The 16,615-nt window shown below is 47.7% G+C and overlaps 2 protein-coding genes across 3 annotated transcripts in view; one reads left to right on the forward strand and one right to left on the reverse strand.

Moving 5' to 3' along the window:
• The window catches only part of DNAJC17 (DnaJ heat shock protein family (Hsp40) member C17), a 36,770-nt gene extending 27,738 nt beyond the window's left edge, over window positions 1-9,032 (reverse strand). Inside the window, exon 1 of one of the 2 annotated variants that reach the window (XM_013055423.2) lies at window positions 8,883-9,032. In XM_013055423.2, coding sequence (XP_012910877.1) covers window positions 8,883-8,960 — 78 coding nt within the window. In that variant the 5' untranslated portion in view covers window positions 8,961-9,032. The remainder of the gene's footprint in view (window positions 1-8,882) is intronic. The other variant, XM_004751117.3, reaches the window with a different exon arrangement.
• A 245-nt stretch (window positions 9,033-9,277) lies between these two features.
• Window positions 9,278-15,911, forward strand: ZFYVE19 (zinc finger FYVE-type containing 19; the record flags this gene model as incomplete). Its single annotated transcript, XM_004751371.3, has 11 exons — window positions 9,278-9,361; window positions 10,642-10,763; window positions 10,931-10,984; window positions 11,390-11,508; window positions 11,607-11,752; window positions 12,090-12,198; window positions 13,793-14,002; window positions 14,451-14,530; window positions 14,853-14,951; window positions 15,071-15,198; window positions 15,279-15,911. Coding segments are annotated over 11 exons (1,230 nt in total), but the record flags the coding sequence as incomplete, so codon positions are not given.
• Between the last annotated feature and the right edge of the window lie 704 nt (window positions 15,912-16,615).

Genomic DNA, 16,615 nt, shown 5'->3' on the forward strand with positions numbered 1-16,615 from the left:
ACTTCCCCAAACCAGCCACCCACCTGGAGCCCCATCTACAGCCCCACCAACTCCCTCCCATTCTTACCCTAAGCATCCCTGTGTCAGGCTCAGACTCCAAAATCTTTGCGCACCTGCTTCCCTCATGCTGTAGACTCTTACCCCCTCACATCTGCCAGGTATCTTGGATCTGGCTGCTCTAAACTTTTCCCCACTGCCTGCGGTCACCCTCAACCCCTGGAGACTTGGGTCCCCAGCCCCAAAGCTGTTCTCTCTGCCCCATCTCTGCCATTTTTCAGGGTGAGAACTTCTCTCTAGGCCTTGGTATTTCCAACATCTCATTCATTTCTTTTTTTCCGCATAAAAACAAGTTTATCTTACTAGAAATAAGTGAGTCAATTTAAAGAAAATAATAATAACTAGATAACAGTACTCAGGAATAGCAAAAACTGGGAAAGCAACTATAGAGATGGAGACTTTTGTTTTTGTTTTTTAAGATTTTTTTTTTAAAGATTTTATTTATTTATTTGACAGAGAGAAATCACAAGTAGATGGAGAGGCAGGCAGAGAGAGAGAGAGAGCGAGGGAAGCAGGCTCCCTGCCGAGCAGAGAGCCCGATGCGGGACTCGATCCCAGGACCCTGAGATCATGACCTGAGCAGAAGGCAGCGGCTTAACCCACTGAGCCACCCAGGCGCCCCTGTTTTTTAAGATTTATTTATCAGGGTGCCTGGGTAAGCTCAGCATCTGACTCTTGGTTGCGGTTCAGATCATGATCTCAGAGTCCCAGGATCAAGCCCAAGTCAGGCTCCACACTTGGCAGAGAGCCTGCTTGAGATTCTCTCCCCTTCCTCTGCCCTTCTCCCAGCTTGCCCTCTCTCTCTCTTTCTCTTTCTCTCAGGAGGAGCAGAGACAGAGAATTTGAAGCAGACTCTCCACTGGGCCACCCAGAAACCTCTTTTTGTTTAAGATTTACTTTTAAATAATCTCTGCACCCAAAGTGGGACTCAAACTTATGACCCCAAGATCAAGAGTCCCATGCTCTATGAACTGAGCCAGCCAGCCATCCCTGGATGCAGCATATTTTGAATGCTGCCTTAGCTTAAATGAAAACTGCACTGTGGTAGTTTGAACACACATTTTAAAGTACTCCTTCAGGCTGTCTAGATCAGCTTAATACTTGCCAGTATTTACTGACAAGTTTACCCGGGCTGGGCAGCTTTACTCAGAGGCAAACCTCCTTGTGTCACAGACGAAGTCATGAGGTTCTCTGAGGCTCATAGACCCATCTCTTATTGCCCTAACCACTCCTGACGTGTGGGTCATGAAGAAAGTTCTGAAAGAGAAGTGGTAAATTGGGGTTTGGGCAAGCACTCTGCATTTATTAGCTACCTTATGCTGGGCAAATCAATTAAACTTTTGAATCTTAGTTTTCTCATCTATAAATTGGACCTAATAGTCCTTGCCTATCTCACAGGCCTGTCTTGAAGATCACATCAAATGAGGTAATTTATGTGAAAGCACTCTGGTGTCATATGAATGTGAGGTATTATCTTGAATGCTAATGAGTAACTCGCAGCTTATAAACACGTATGAATCATTCCTTTTGACTTAACAGGCAGCCAAGTAACTTCAAAAATCCAGAGCTCCAGCCAGACAACAAAACCCAGGAGTCAGTTAACCATCAGAGAGATGCTGGGAAGACTTGGGATCTACTCCTGGGATGGCCCAGTGCTAGTCATTAGTGAACGAGTGACTGCCATCAAGAGAAACCAGGCTCAGTGCCCAACCTCAAGGCCTCAAAGCCTTGGTCTGGAAGTAAGAAGCTTTGGGAAAGCCTCCTGTTGAAGACAGCAGACTGAGTCAGGAACACCTCAAATCCAGCAATGGTTCCCAGATGCCCACAGAATCAATCCAACCACTGTGACGCCTAGAGGTCCAAGGATACCACATTTTTCAGATTGATCTCCTGCCATATCTCCATATCTTCAACACTCCCTAGGCAACTGCCCCATTTCTTGTCATGCCAGGCATTTTGACTTCTATACCTACATGCTCCTGTTCCCTGAAGCTCTTCTCTATCCTCTGTTCTCAAAGACTCCTCTCAAAGTCTCAAAGACTTAATTCTGGAAGAAAGAATGTTGGTGTATCCCCTTCAAGAGTATAACAGAAATATGGAGTTTAAATAAAGGTATTAGCTAGCATACAAGAAAAATAGCCTTTTCCTTAAAATAACTTACATGCTATAATTTAACATCTTTTCCTGAAAATGTCGTTATTAAGTGTCCTTGGTAGTTTTCCTGGTAAACAGACTTAAAATCTGAGTCTTGAAAGAGTTCATCAAAATGCATTTTCAAGCACCTGGCTTCATCAAGTACAACTTGCCAAGATACAGTGAGTTACACACCCTTCAAAGGGCATCAAATGAAAGGTAAGGCTATAACAGACAACAAAGACATGTGTCAGCTGTACGGAAGGGGGAAGAATATTAAACTGGGGCACCAGTCTGGGTCTGATGCTTACTCTCTGGGTGATGTCAAGCAAGTTCCATAACCTCCCTGGACCTGAATCCTCCCATCTATAAAACAAAGAGAGTCGGGCGCCTGGGTGGCTCAGTGGGTTAAGCCGCTGCCTTTGGCTCAGGTCATGATTTCAGGGTCCTGGGATCGAGTCCCGCATCGAGCTCTCTGCTCAACTGGGAGCCTGCTTCCTCCTCTCTCTCTCTGCCTGCCTCTCTGCCTACTTGTGATTTCTGTCTGTCAAATAAATAAATAAAATCTTAAAAAAAAAAAAAAAAAACAAAGAGAGTCAACACTTGAAGATCCCTGCTGCGATATATTCTTTTCTCTCCTCAAGGTCTTGCACAAAAACACCTCCTCAGGGAAGTCTTCCCTGATCCTGCCATTGTATGACTCATACCTTCTTGATTCCCACAGCATTTTCCTTAAATACTTTAATGGAACCTCTTTCATTCTACCTCAACATCCATTTTTCACTATGCTAAGTGAGCTGGCAAAAAGCAAACTGATGTGTTATTCAGCTTTAAACCCCAGGATGCCCACATGATAACTTGTCTTGGTGGTATATTCTCCTCTCCTGTAGCTATGAACTGAACAGGGGACTGCTGATCCTCAGTTTTGTTTTACCTGATTCCCCACGTCCTTTCTACCCGGACTGCTGCAAGAATCACTGAGCCAGACTGGCCTCTCAGGACTGGAATAAGCAGAAGGGGTGAGGGGTGGAGGGCACCCTTAGACATGAGTTGTGGTAAATGTGTATCTGACTTTAGTGCTTCCAGTGTAAGGAAGGCGGAAGGGCAATGCTAACAGCAAGAGCTAACATACAGTGAGTATTCACTCTGGCCAGGTGCCACGTTAAATGCTTGACCTGGATCAAGCCTCATAATAACGCTGGCAGGGAGGGATTGCCATCATTCCCATTTTGGAGACAGGGAAGCCAAGGCACCCAGAGGTAAAATATTTGATCAACGTAACAACTAGGTAAGTCATGGAGTCAATGACTTATAAGGACTTTGGAGTCAAAGTCCACTTTCCTAACTATCACTGCCAGTAAGTACAAAGGTGGTGATTAAAGCACATTTACAATTCTCAACATTGCTTGATGCTCTGTATTATAATTTCCATCCACCTTCCACACAAGGTAGATGTAACAAACAACAATTCTAGACCTTCCTTGTTTTGATTGGTTAGGAAAATTGTTACTTTCTATATCAAGTTACACTCTCTAAGGAATCATCATCTGATTAGAAAGCATCAACTTCTAGAATCATCAACTTTAACCTCTGAGTTCCAAAATGATGTGCCATAGGAACAAGGGATGGAGAAGGTGGAAACAGGCAAGATGGGGCAATGCTACAGGGACTGCTCTCTTCACATCTGCATCCCTAGAACCAGATTCAGGCTGACACATGGTAGGCACTTCATCAAAGTGTGTGGAATCAGATGTTTGTGGGGAATGTTTCCACGCTCCTCTGAAACACACGTGGAGAATAAGAAAGGAAATAAAAAAGAAACAGGGAGAACACTGTATAAAGTTTGATTTGATAAAGGTCCAATGTTCTGGGCAGGGCATGGAGCACATAGCACAGAAGAGTGGGGCAAGGGCTGCAAGCAGAGAGACGGGCAATTCTCCCAAGTGGTGAGAGTGTAAGTTGGTACTACCTCCCTGAAAGACAACCTCGGAAAAGATTTTAGGGATGCCTAGCTGGCCAGTCAGTAGAACATACATCTCTTGATCTCAGGGTTGTTGAGTTCCAGCCCCATGCTGGGTGTAGAGATTACTTAAAAAAATAATATCTTGGGATGTCCGACATCAGGCTCCTTGCTCAGCAGAGAACCTGCTTCTCTCCTTCTGCCTGCTGTTCCCCTATTTGTGCTCTCTCTCTCTCTCTGACAAATAATATATAAATAAAATCTTAAAAATAAATAAGTAAAAATTTTAAAATATATACATATTTAGATAAAAAAATAAAAAGGAAGGAAATACTGATAAATGCAACAACATGGTTGAAACTTGAGAAAACTGTCAAGCAAAAAAAGGCAGACACAAAAGAACAAAGATATGATATTTGTACATTCACTTACATGAGGTACATAGAATAGTCAAGTTCACAGAGAAAAGTAGAATAGTAGGGAAGGAAATAGGGAGTTAATGTTTAATGCTATGGAATTTCAGTGTGGGATGATGGAAAAGTTCTGGAGATGGACAGTGGTGACTGTTGTAAATAATGGGTATGTACTAAATGCCACTGGAATTGTGCACTCAAAAAGGGTTAAGATTGTAAATTTTATGTTATGCATATTTCAGCACAATTTTTTAAAAAGTCACAGGAGGACTGAGATGGCAAGAGCTTAGTGAGCGAGGGAAGGATGACAGGGAACATGAAGGAAAGGTAACATGGGCCCTACAGGCCAGGGAAGGCCTTCAGGTTTTCTTTCTTTCTTTCTTTCTTTTTTTAAGATTTATTTGAGAGAAAGGGAGACAGAGAAGGAGCCCAAGTACAGTGTAGGCAGGAGGGAAAGAGAGAAGTACGCTCCCTGCTGGGGCTCGATCCCAAGACCCCAGGATCATGACCTGAGTGGAAGGCAGACGCTAACTGACTGAGCCACCCAGACACCCCTGATTCACATTTTTAAAGGCTCACTCTGGCTGCTGTATGAAGAGGCTTAAGGTGGCAAGACAGAACTGGAAAAAGGGCCAGAAGGCCACTGCAGTCACCCAGGTAATTCTGGAGATTAATTCAGAATCTCTTGAAGGTTTCTAAAGGTTTCATCATTAATCATGATGTACTCTTCATCTTGGCAGAGAAGATGGGGGCCTTTCCCAGGACAGAGCCCTGCTCCAACAGAGACTGAGTGAGTGTGTGAGTGGGTAGGGGGAGCACACATGCACACACATAGGCACGTGCCCATGCGCAGGTAAGAATAAGGGGTTCACTGCTTCAGGTTCTAGCAAGGAACTGAATTCCCAGGGCATGATCCTCTCCCTAGGAGCACTTCCACACCAAATCTTGGTCTTTAATTCAAGGCTTTTCTATATAGGAGATAATACCTGCATATTTCCTCTGAGGCTGGAATGGGAACAAAAATCTCTACCTAGGAAATGCTGAGCCTCTAAATTTCCACCAATGGTGGTGTTTAGCCCACTTCTGGGCCTCCTAGGTTTGTTACACCAGGACGATGGCAGAGGGAGAAGTTTCATGTGCAGAAAGGTGGAGCTGACCTTGCCCCTAACTCTAACAGGGGTAGGCAAACTTTTTCCATAAAAGGCCAAAAATTTTAGGAGGCCAAATATGGTCTTTGTCAAACAATCTTCTTTGTGCTGGTTTTGGTTTGGTTTGATTAGTTGGTTGTTTTCATCATAAATTATATATAACAGGGGTGCCTGGGTGGCTCAGTCAATTGAGCCTCTGACTCTTGACTTTGGCTCAGGTCATGATCTCAGGGTCATGACACTGAGCCCTGTGTCAGGCAAGCATGGAGCATGCTTGGGATTCTCTCTCTCCTTCTCTCTGCCCCTCCCCCCACAACTCATCCTCTCCTTCTCTCTCTCTCTAAAAAAAAAAATGTGTGTGTGTGTACACACACACATATATATAAATGTTTTAATTTAAAAAATAAAATATTTTAATTTTTAATTTAAAAATAAAATATTTTAATTTTTTAATAAAAAACAAAAAATTTAATTAAAAAATAAAATACGGGGCGCCTGGGTGGCTCAGTGAGTTAAAGCCTCTGCCTTCAGCTCAGGTCATGATCCCAGGGTCCTGGGAACGAGCCCCACATCAGGCTCTCTGCTCAGCAGGGAGCCTGCTTCCCTTCCTCTCTCTCTCTGCCTGCTTCTCTGCCTACTTGTGATCTCTGTCTGTCAAATAAATAAATAAAATCTAAAAAAAAAAATCTAAAAATAAAAATATATGTAACATAAAAGTTATCGTTTTAGCCATTTTTAAATTTTCTTTCTTTTTTTTTGTAGTGAGAGAGGACTCAAGAGCAGAAGGGTGAGAGGTTGGAGGGAGACGGGGAGAGAGAATCTTAAGCAAGCTCCATGACCAGCACAAAGCCCCGATGTGGGGCTCCATCTCACAACCCTGAGATCATAACCTGAGTGGAAATCAAGAGTCACATGCTTAACCAACTGAGTTACCCAGGCCCTCCACCATTTTAAACACTTTTAAGTGTACAGTTCTGTGGCATTAAGCACATTCACATTAGCATGTAACCAACACTGCAATTAGTCTCCAGAACTTTTTACATCCTGTAAAACCAAAACTCTGTAGCAGTTAAACATTAATTCCTCATTCCACCTCCACCTTCCAGCCCGTGGCAACCACCATTCTACTTTCTATCTCAGGAATCTGACTACTCAAAGAACCTCATATAAAAGGAAACTCACATAAGAAATGGTGGACAGTTGGGTTGCTTCCACCTTTTAGCTATTATGAATAATGCCACTATGAACATGGGTGTACAAATATCTATTTAAGTCTCTTTCAATTCTTTTGGACATATACACAGACGCAAAACTGCTGAATCGTATGATAATTCTGTGTTTAATTTTTTTGAGGACTCAACACACTGTTTTCCACAGCAGATGCATCCACCACTAACAGTGCACAAGCTTTCCAATTTCTCCACATCTTTGTCCACACCTGTAACTTTCTGTGTTTGGTTGGTTGTTTTTTTTTTTTTTTTTTTTTTTTTTCAGTAATAGCCATTGCAATGGGTATAAAGTGGTATCTTATTGTGGTTTTGCCTTGTATTTACCTAATGATTAGCGGTACTGAACATCTTTTCAAGTACTTACTGGCCATTTATATATCCTCTTAAGGAATTTACTATGTTCTCCATTATTTTACAGTTGTGCCTCGCCTACTGACAAGTAGGAACACCACCTTTTACCCTTTATAAACTGCCTTCTCACATATCCTTATCTCACCTGAGTGAAAACTGGATACTGGCCTGCTTAGACCTTGGTCTCTTGTCTAGACAATGGCCTCACCCAACTCCCTTAGTAGCAGCTCATCTACCCACCCCCACCTCTGAGTGATAGACACATCAACAGCTCCCAACCTCCTTCCTCGATTCCTCCTTCTCGATTTCAGGGTTCCAACACACAGGCAGGATTTGATGCAAAATGTCCAAAATAATTTCTCACTATTAATGAAGTACATATTAAAAAGTTTACAAATGGGCGCCTGGGTGGCTCAGTGGGTTAAGCTGCTGCCTTCGGCTCAGGTCATGATCTCAGGGTCCTGGGCTCTCTGCTCAGCGGGGAGCCTGCTTCCCTCTCTCTCTCTCTCTGCCTGCCTCTCCGACTACTTGTGATTTCTCTCTGTCAAATAAATAAATAAAATCTAAAAAAAAAAAAAAAAAAAAAGTTTACAAATGTAGAGCATTCAGAATAGTGCCCAGCACATAGGAAGCACTATATAGGTGTTAGGCATTATTAATATTAAATTTTAAGAGTTATGAGACAGGTCTAGCAGATGCTTTTGGTGCTTTGTACACATCAATGGCCAACTTCTGATTTCAGCTGCAGCTACAGGAAACAGTGATGTGCAGGCTGACAGCATCTCTTCCCCCAGGACCCTACTGATCTTGCCCAGAGCTTCCTCTTCTCATAAGCTCACACAGCTCATGAAGTACAGGGACATTCGAAGGCATTAACTTTCATCTGATGAATTATTCGCTTCTCTTTCCTACACTGCTACAACCTCCACCGTTATCCAGGGGATGATAACATAAATCCTAATTACAGCTTGACCAGTTAGAATCCCACTCCCTGGCACTTTTATCAACACCTTCCCATGGAATTTCAGGCCCCTTCGCTTCTGGTCCTCCGGCTTTGAGCTCACTAGCACATTTTCAGAAGGCAACAATGGGCTGTGCTGGAAAACAGATGGCAGAATCACAGGTCACACTGCCAAGAAAGGGATGGCAAGGGAGGGCAGGAGCCTTGAGACAGGGCTTTTTTGCGCCCTGACTTAAGCGGAGTTAAGTCAGCCTTCAAGGGGTGACCGTAAGAAGTAGCTCAAGGGAGAAAAGGCAAAAGCCGACTCATAGGCTGACACTGCGCAGGCGCAGGGAGGGGACTGGGGTTCCCTCTCAGGCTCACCCAGCTACCTCTTCTAGGCAAAAGCCAGAGGGAGAGCACCGTACCCAGCGCTAGAAGCCTCCCTTCTGGGTACCCCAACTCCTCATAAGGCTCTCAAACCAACCAGGAAACGTCTGGGAAACCACCTTCTGAGGCTGTCGGGCCGTCCCTCATTCCCCGCTTAGGGCCCGCGGGAACCTGTAAAGCGGCTGCCAGCGCTGGCGAGGCGCCAGGAGATAAAGGGCCACCAGGCCGGTCGGATTCGGCCCTCCTCGCCACGGTTCTCACCTCTTTGTCCGCCGCTTTCTCCTCGATACCTAGCAGCGCATACAGGTCCATCTGTAAGAGCTCCTTGGCCACCGCCATGGTTCCAATCCTGAGGGGATTCGTACTACAACTCCCAAGAGCCTAAGCGTGCGTAGGGATTCTCCTGGACCGTCGCCGAAACGGGCCGAGTGGCGCGTAGCCCCCTGGGAAATGTGTTCTGGCTCAGGCTTGACTGTCTCTGAAGGAAGGGAGCAGCCGCGAATGAACTACGCTTCCCAGCGGCCACCGCGCCTGCCGCGGCCACTCTCCGGCTAGAGTGGCCGAACGCGATTTTGCTGCGGGAGGCCGCAGCAAGCCCGCGCGAGGCCGCAGCAAGCCCGCGCGAGGGGGCGTGGGACGGGGGCGGAGCTTAGTGAAACTCGGAGGGTCCCGGGACCTCGCGGGAGCGATCTCTGAGCTCTGTGGAACCTGTGGTGCCTCGCCGGCCACTGGAATGGAGAGTAGGTGCTACGGATGCGCTGTCAAGTTTACCCTCTTCAAGAAGGAGGCGAGTCTTCTCCCCGCGGGCTAGAGGGCCAGGGAGGATGTGGAGTGGAGGGAAAGCACAGGACTTGAAGTCCGTAGACTTGGTTTTATGGCCCTTTTCCAGCTGTGTGGTTTTGATGAAGTCACTGAACCTCAGTTTCCATTTCTATAAAATGGGCTTAACGCTCCCTCGCTTTCGGGGTTGACATGAAGGTCCAGAGAGGTGCTGGAGGTGAAAGTGCCCTATAAACTGTAGAGCAAGCTCCAGTCCTTTCTAGAAAGGTAGGCTTTTCTGTCCACCGAGTGTAATATGCAGCTGTTTCCTTCCCTCCATCCTGCTCCTCCGCAGCCCAGTCTTAGTTACTATCCTGTGACCACCCATCACACTATGCCCGTTACTCCCTTTGCTCTGAAACCTTCACCGTCATGCAGCCTGCCCTTCCCAGGTTTCTTGAGTTAAATTACTGCCCTTCTTCTGCTCCCAGAGCACCATGGCAAAGTCTCGTTCTCTGCACCGGCCCCTAAGTTCTCCAGGTAAACTATAGGCTTCCTCTGCTCACTTGTGACCAGGAGATAGAAACCAGATTGGATGAATGAATAGCAGTAGGAATGCAGATCTGTGTAGCACTTAGAAATCTGGGTTTTGGAATCAGGGAGGTCAGGGTTCAGATTTGAGCTCTGCTGTCTCATTCATGGAATGACCTTGGTTTGGACAAGTCATGTAACCCCTCTGACCCCATCTAAGATAGGAATAATAATGGTGGTCATCAGGATTAAGTAAAGTAGTGTGTATAAATTATATGGATTATATCAGATGATGAATATTAAGTACTGAACTTAGTGCCTGGCACACAGTAAGTGCTTAAGAAATAGAGGCTATTGTTATCCCATACTGAAGCCAAGCCACCCTTCATCTCTGCTGAGGCAGAAAAGGCAGGGACTCTATACTCTCTGATACTCCTTTGTTGAAGAGTTAGTGACTTGCAGCATGTAGTTTTTCCTGTTTGTTTTCTACACCCCAGCATCAGGGAATTGAAGACAAGAGATGAAAGCATGGGAATTTTGCATAAAGCTTTATTTGATTGAATAAATCCACTCCTCTCTCTCCCCAGGCCTTAGGGGCCCCACTGCTCATCCTCCTCCCAGCAGTTGTCACAACTTCAGTGCCTTCCCTCTCTGTGTGCTTGCAGAGTCACAGGGAGGAGCCTGCAGGGGAGGGTGAGAGATGGAACCTCCTACTTCATGTTTCTTGTAGTATGGCTGTAAGAACTGTGGCCGGGCCTTCTGTTCTGGCTGCCTTAGCTTCAGTGCAGTGGTGCCTCGGACTGGGAATACCCAACAGAAAGTCTGCAAGCAGTGCCACGAGGTCTTGACCAGGTGAGAAGTTGACATGGGCAAGGGTTTAGTCAAGCATGGTACCAGTTGGCTGGCCAGCCCACACAGCTTTGTGCTCTGTGGCTAGAGATCAGCTCAGGAAGTATTTGGGGTAGGAGGCATTGACTGGCTGATGGCAGGACTTCTGATACCAGATTTCTTCCCTATAGAGGGTCATCTCCTGCCAATGCTTCCAAGTGGTCACCACCTCAGAACTACAAGAAGTAAGTGCTGAACGGACAGAGACAAATAGGGATGGGAAAAAGACAAAGGAGCCATAGGGCAGGACTCTCCTCCCACCCTCTAGATCAAATGAGCACAGGGTCAAGAGAATGTCATATTTCAGCCTCCTGATGCCCTTTTGGTGCATCAGACAGTAGCTTCTCAGCCCTCGCCCCCAAAACATTTCTTGGTAAACCTTGTCCTCTCAGTCAGACCCTCCGATTGGTCAGCTGGATTGGGCTGCAGGGTGACATGAATGAGGCCCACAGAATATTATCCACTGGAGTCCTCCCTGGATGCCTAGAAGTGATTTGAATTTTATGGTGAGTGGGTGCCTTCACCCCTCCCTTCTGCATTCTTCAATCTCATTCTTCAATCTTCAATTCTCATATCTCATACACTACCAGGCGTGTGGCTGCCTTGGAAGCCAAGCAGAAGCCCAGCACTCCCCAGAGCCAGGGACAGATCCATCAAGACCAAGTTATCGCTGAGCGCCTAGCACAGCTCCGCCAACAGAACAAGCCCAGTGAGTGGGGGCAGACCGGGTGACCTAAAAGAACCATCCAGACCTCCTGGGACTAGGATTCCTTGGGATCTTACAGGGCTTCTCCCTACCACTTTCAGAGTCAGTGGCCTCGCAGGCGGAGATAGAAGCCAGGCTAGCTGCGCTGAGGGATGAACCCCGGGGTTCCATCCCTTCCACCCAAGAAATGGAGGCACGGCTTGCTGCACTGCAGGGCAGAGTTCCACCTTCTCAGACCCCCCAGCTTGTGAGTTCTTGGGGGGTACAGGGGTCCTAGGATAAGGACCTTGCAGAAGCACAGATACATGTATGCTTATGTACTTTGTAGAAGTTGGCAAAACCTACCCACCCCAACCTCATGATCCTCAGGCCTGCTTCGAGGCCAAAGAACCAGGGACAAGCAGCATGATGGGATGAGACAGGAAAAAATGGCCAAATCTATTCAATTACGTGGGCCCTGGATTAGTCCCCTTTTCCTGAGCTTTGGAAACGTCAGCATCCACCCCAACCTAGACTGTTCTGTGCCTTACGGCGTTGCTTTTCCCCTTGCCCTTCTCCCCACTGAAGTTCCTTCCTCTGAGCAGGCACATCAGCCACCAGACACCAGGACCCAAGCCCAGCAGGCACAGGATCTGCTGACAGAGCTGGCAGCACAAGTGGCTATTGATGAGAGCTGTCAACGAGGAGGCCCAGGTAACTTCTCCACCTGGGTCCCCCAGGGACCTGCCCCCCACTCTTTCCCCAAGTAGGATGGGCTCTGCTGCCCACCCTCTGGGACACACATATAAATCAGAGAACAATCAACATTGTAAATTATGGTTTACTCGAATAGGAGCCAGTGTAAGCCTCGCAGATGAGTGTGTGGGCTTTCGAATCAGAGAGTGATTTCTTATTCTACCACTTAAACTAGCTCTGTGACCCTGGGAAAGTTATATGACCTAAGTCTCACTAGCCTTGTCTATAAAATGGAAGTATATGTAGTAAAACCCACCTCATGGGGAAATCACAAGAATTAAGTGAGCTAATCTAATAAGCACTTAACACCCCGCCTGGTTCATAGTAGGTGGTCAGCAAATGTTCTCTGCAATGAAGATGATGATGATGATATGGATGACAAATAGTCTACTTAAATTTAATTAAAATTCAGTGAAATTTGGGGTAACTGGGTGGCTCAGTCAGGTAAGCATCTGACTCTTGATCTCAGTTTAGATCTTGATTTCAGGGTTTTGAGTTTGAACCCTGCATCAGGCTCCACACTGCACATGAAGCATACTTTTAAAAAAACAAAAACAAAACAAAACAAAACAAAAACCTAATAATAATTAAATGAAATTTAAAACTCAGTTCCTCCATGGTACCAGCCGCATTTCAGATGCTATTGAATGACAATCTTGGGCAGCACAAATACAATGATATAGAACATTTCTGTTATTATAAAAAATCCTATTGGAAAAAATTCCAAATGCTTCAGAGCAGGAGTTCTTAACCAGGGATGATTTCCCAGGGATGATTATCTGAAGACCCTCTGGTCACAGCTTAGAGGGTGCCACTGGCACCTAGCAAGCAAAGGCTAGGGATACTGTCCAACATCTACAAAGTGCCTAGGACAGTCCCCACATCAGAATTGTCCTGTCCAAAAGAGCAGTGAACCAAGATTGAGAAGCTCTGCTTTAGAGACATAATCTCATTGAATAGCCTCCATAATCTTATACATACTCTTATTATCCATATTTTATAAACAAAACGAAGGCCTGGTGAGCTTAAGGAACTTGACCGAGGTCACAGGTATTATATGGCAGTGCTGGGAGTTGAGCTCAAAGCTGTCTGATTTTGAACCTCTTCCTCTGAAACGCTAAGCTCAAGGGGACAGGGTCAGGGCCACACCCATTCGGTTAGAATTCTTCCTGCCTCCTACCACAGAAAAGCGCATCCTCTCTCATGTCCTCTCTGCTGCCCTCTGGAAATACTCATGCCAGCCTGTAAGGCAGGAAACTGGCTGAGTAGCTTAGCATTTCCATATCCTCATCTTTTTGGCCAACATGTAAAAATACCAGGAGTGGGGATGGATATAGTTGGGAAAAAAACATTTCGAGGATTACTAGTATTTTACATTTGGAAAAATGGAGGAAAGATTGATTTTATTGGTGATATAAACCACAGGAGCTAATACTGAGCAAAAAGCTGGTAATCTATGGTTTTTAAAAAAGAAGTTGAGAAACAGGCTCATTGGCTTCTGATGAGAGATCTTGGAATGACTCTGCCTCCCTGACTGCTTCTCTCCTCCCAGCTGCCTCTGTCCAGAATGACCTCAACCAACCTGGCCCAGGGGGCCAGAGCGCTAATTCCAAGGGGCAGACCACCTGGTCCCTGGAAGAGGAGAAGAGCAGGCTGCTGGCCGAGGCAGCAGTCGAGCTGCGGGAAGAGAACACGAGGCAGGAGAGGATCCTGGCCCTCGCCAAGCGCCTGGCTGTGTTGCGGGGCAAGGACCCTGATAAAGGTAGAGGCTGGGAAGCAGCAGCTCATTCATGTCCATCAAGCAGCCCCCCCCCCGACACACACACCCCCACGCCACCCTCTACAAAATGGTGACTACTGGCCATGCTGGGTCAGATGCTGGGAATTCCTGTGCCCAGGGGTCTACTGAGCTCTGCCCAGAGCCTCAAGGAACGTACTGGGGAGAAAGAGTAGAAAAGGAGTACATAGGAGCCATCAGGGGCCCGGGACCCCCAGTGCCTTCAGATGCAAAGTCTTCTGTTCCTGTCTGCCAGCCCTGGAGGGTGGGGCATGGAAGGGCAGGATGTGATCAGTGGCAACAGAGGCTGCCTAGCTCTGGAACAAGTGCCACTGGAAAGCAAACCAGCTCCTGGGGGGCAAAAGTACAGCTGCTCAGGCGAACTCTCTCCATGTTACTCGTCCTCTCCTGCTCCTGTCATTCCTTCTTCAAGTGACCCTCCAGGACTATCGCCTCCCAGACAGTGACGATGAGGAGGACGAGGAGAAGGCCATCCAGAGAGTCCTGCAGCAGGTAGGCCCTGCCTGATCCACCTGACCAGCCCTTGTCCTGTTCCTGTCTCACTGCACCAGCAACCCACCTGGCCCCATTCACCCTGCCTCTGCTCTCTGCTGAATGGCCAGTCTGCAGCTCCGGTTTCCCCTGGGGCCCCCTCTGTCTCTGTGACCCAGACCTGCCTACTGGCCTCTGGATATAGGGTATCAACCGCCACTGGCAAAAGATAAAGGGAGATGGGTTGAGAAGCTAAGGCCACAGAGCACAGAAATCCTCTTGTGGAAGAGAGTCAGGGTCTAGTCCTGAAAGAGGGAGTTGTACCTATTCGTTTTGCCCACAGCTCACCGAAGAAGCTGCCCTGGATGAGGCAAGTGGCTTTAACATCCCTGTGGAGCCCACTCTTCGAGCCCAGGCCCAGTCCTGCAGGGTAGAGCCTGAGGTGAGAAAAGCACCCACCCCGGCCACCACCACAGCCTCCCTCCCTGACTGGCCAGCCGCTTCTGCAGCAGACCCCCACACACCTTCCTTCTTTCCCCCATCCCTCTTCGGTCCTGGCAGGCCCAGGCCATGGCCGCCCAGCCGGAGGCTGAGGATGAGGAGCTCCCCTGGTGCTGCATCTGCAATGAGGACGCCACCTTGCGCTGTGCTGGCTGTGATGGGGACCTCTACTGTGCCCGCTGCTTCCGGTGAGTATGGCTGGAATGTTCTGTTGCACTGGGAGATGTCGAGGACCACCCGTGATCCCTAACCTGTCTCTGCTCCGCAGGGAAGGCCATGATGCCTTTGAAATTAAAGAGCACCAGACATCTCCCTACTGCCCACTTCGCACAGGCCGAGAGCACTGAGGAAACCAGGCAGGCAAGCCCACCGGCAGTGGTGCAGGCTGGTGTGCCCACCCCTGGGCCCAGCCTCGGGGCACCCCATGGGAGAGTGAGTCAGGCTAGCCTGCTCCTGGATACGCCCCTTCCTGAGCCTCAATGTCCCCGGAAGAAGGAAGCATTTTCCATTCAAGATGGTAACTGGGGGAAGCCAGAAGGAAGGCAGAAGTCAGGAGCCCACCACCAGCCGGGCCTGGACTGGGAGTGAGGCATGGTAGGGAAAAGATGAGACTGAATCTAAAGGCGATGAACCTTGAAACTTGCTCAAGGGCCCAGGACCCTCCCCTGGCACTTAGCGGATCTAATAAAAAATGTTGATGTCTTAGGCCCAGCACCTCTTCTCTCCAGAACCCTGTGAGTTCTGAGCCTCAGCCCCTGGAGAGGTGGCAAGAGCAGGATTTCCACTCAAAGTGCAGTCCTGGGGGCGTTTGGGTGGCTCAGCGGGTTAAGCCTCTACCTATGGCTCAGGTGATGATCTGATGATCTCAGGGTCCTGGGATCGAGCCCCGCATCAGGCTCTCTGCTCAGCGGGGAGCCTGCTTCCCCCTCTCTCTCTGCCTACTGTTCTGCCTACTTGTGATTTCTCTCTCTGTCAAATAAATAAATAAAATCTTAAAAAAAAAAAAAAGTGCAGTCCTGTGGAGTACGGAAAAAGGTAGGACGACCCTGCAGGCTTCTCTAGGCAGGAACAGTCCCATCCACCCTGGAGGCCGCATATGAAGTAGGCAATGGATACTCGTTCAACTGATCTGAACTGTGCATCTTGCTCTGGGCACCCCAGAGTAGCCCCCAGGCTCCACCATCTTGGTTTCCTCAGCCTCCCTCGTACTTAGGTGGTGCAGGCACAGACATTGAAAGCCTACCTTGCTTTCTGCCTTACTTCCAAATGATGCCACCTCCCCGGGCTCCTGTCCCAACCTTCCAGCCATTCAGACCCAGTAGCTTTCCAGCAACATGCTCTTGAGCTGACTCCTGGCCTCTCAGCCTGTAACTCTTTATACCTGTCTGCTTAATTCCTGCTTTTTCTCTTTCTGCTGCTGGCTGGAGCCCGCTCAAGATAGTCCTCAACCTGATGCCTCCTGACTCATTTAGGGGGACAGGAAGGTTAAGCCTTCCCTGATGTCCCCAGGCCCCCCACTAGGTTTTACCTGTTACCTCTCCTCTGGGATTCAGAACTAGTCTTTGCCACTTGGGCTCCTGTTGTCAGTGATGCAGGATGTGTGTG

This window comes from Mustela putorius, unplaced genomic scaffold, assembly GCF_011764305.1.
Source record: "Mustela putorius furo isolate JIRA1106 unplaced genomic scaffold, ASM1176430v1.1 tig00003898_pilon_pilon_pilon, whole genome shotgun sequence".
In the NCBI taxonomy this organism is placed as follows: domain Eukaryota; kingdom Metazoa; phylum Chordata; class Mammalia; order Carnivora; family Mustelidae; genus Mustela; species Mustela putorius.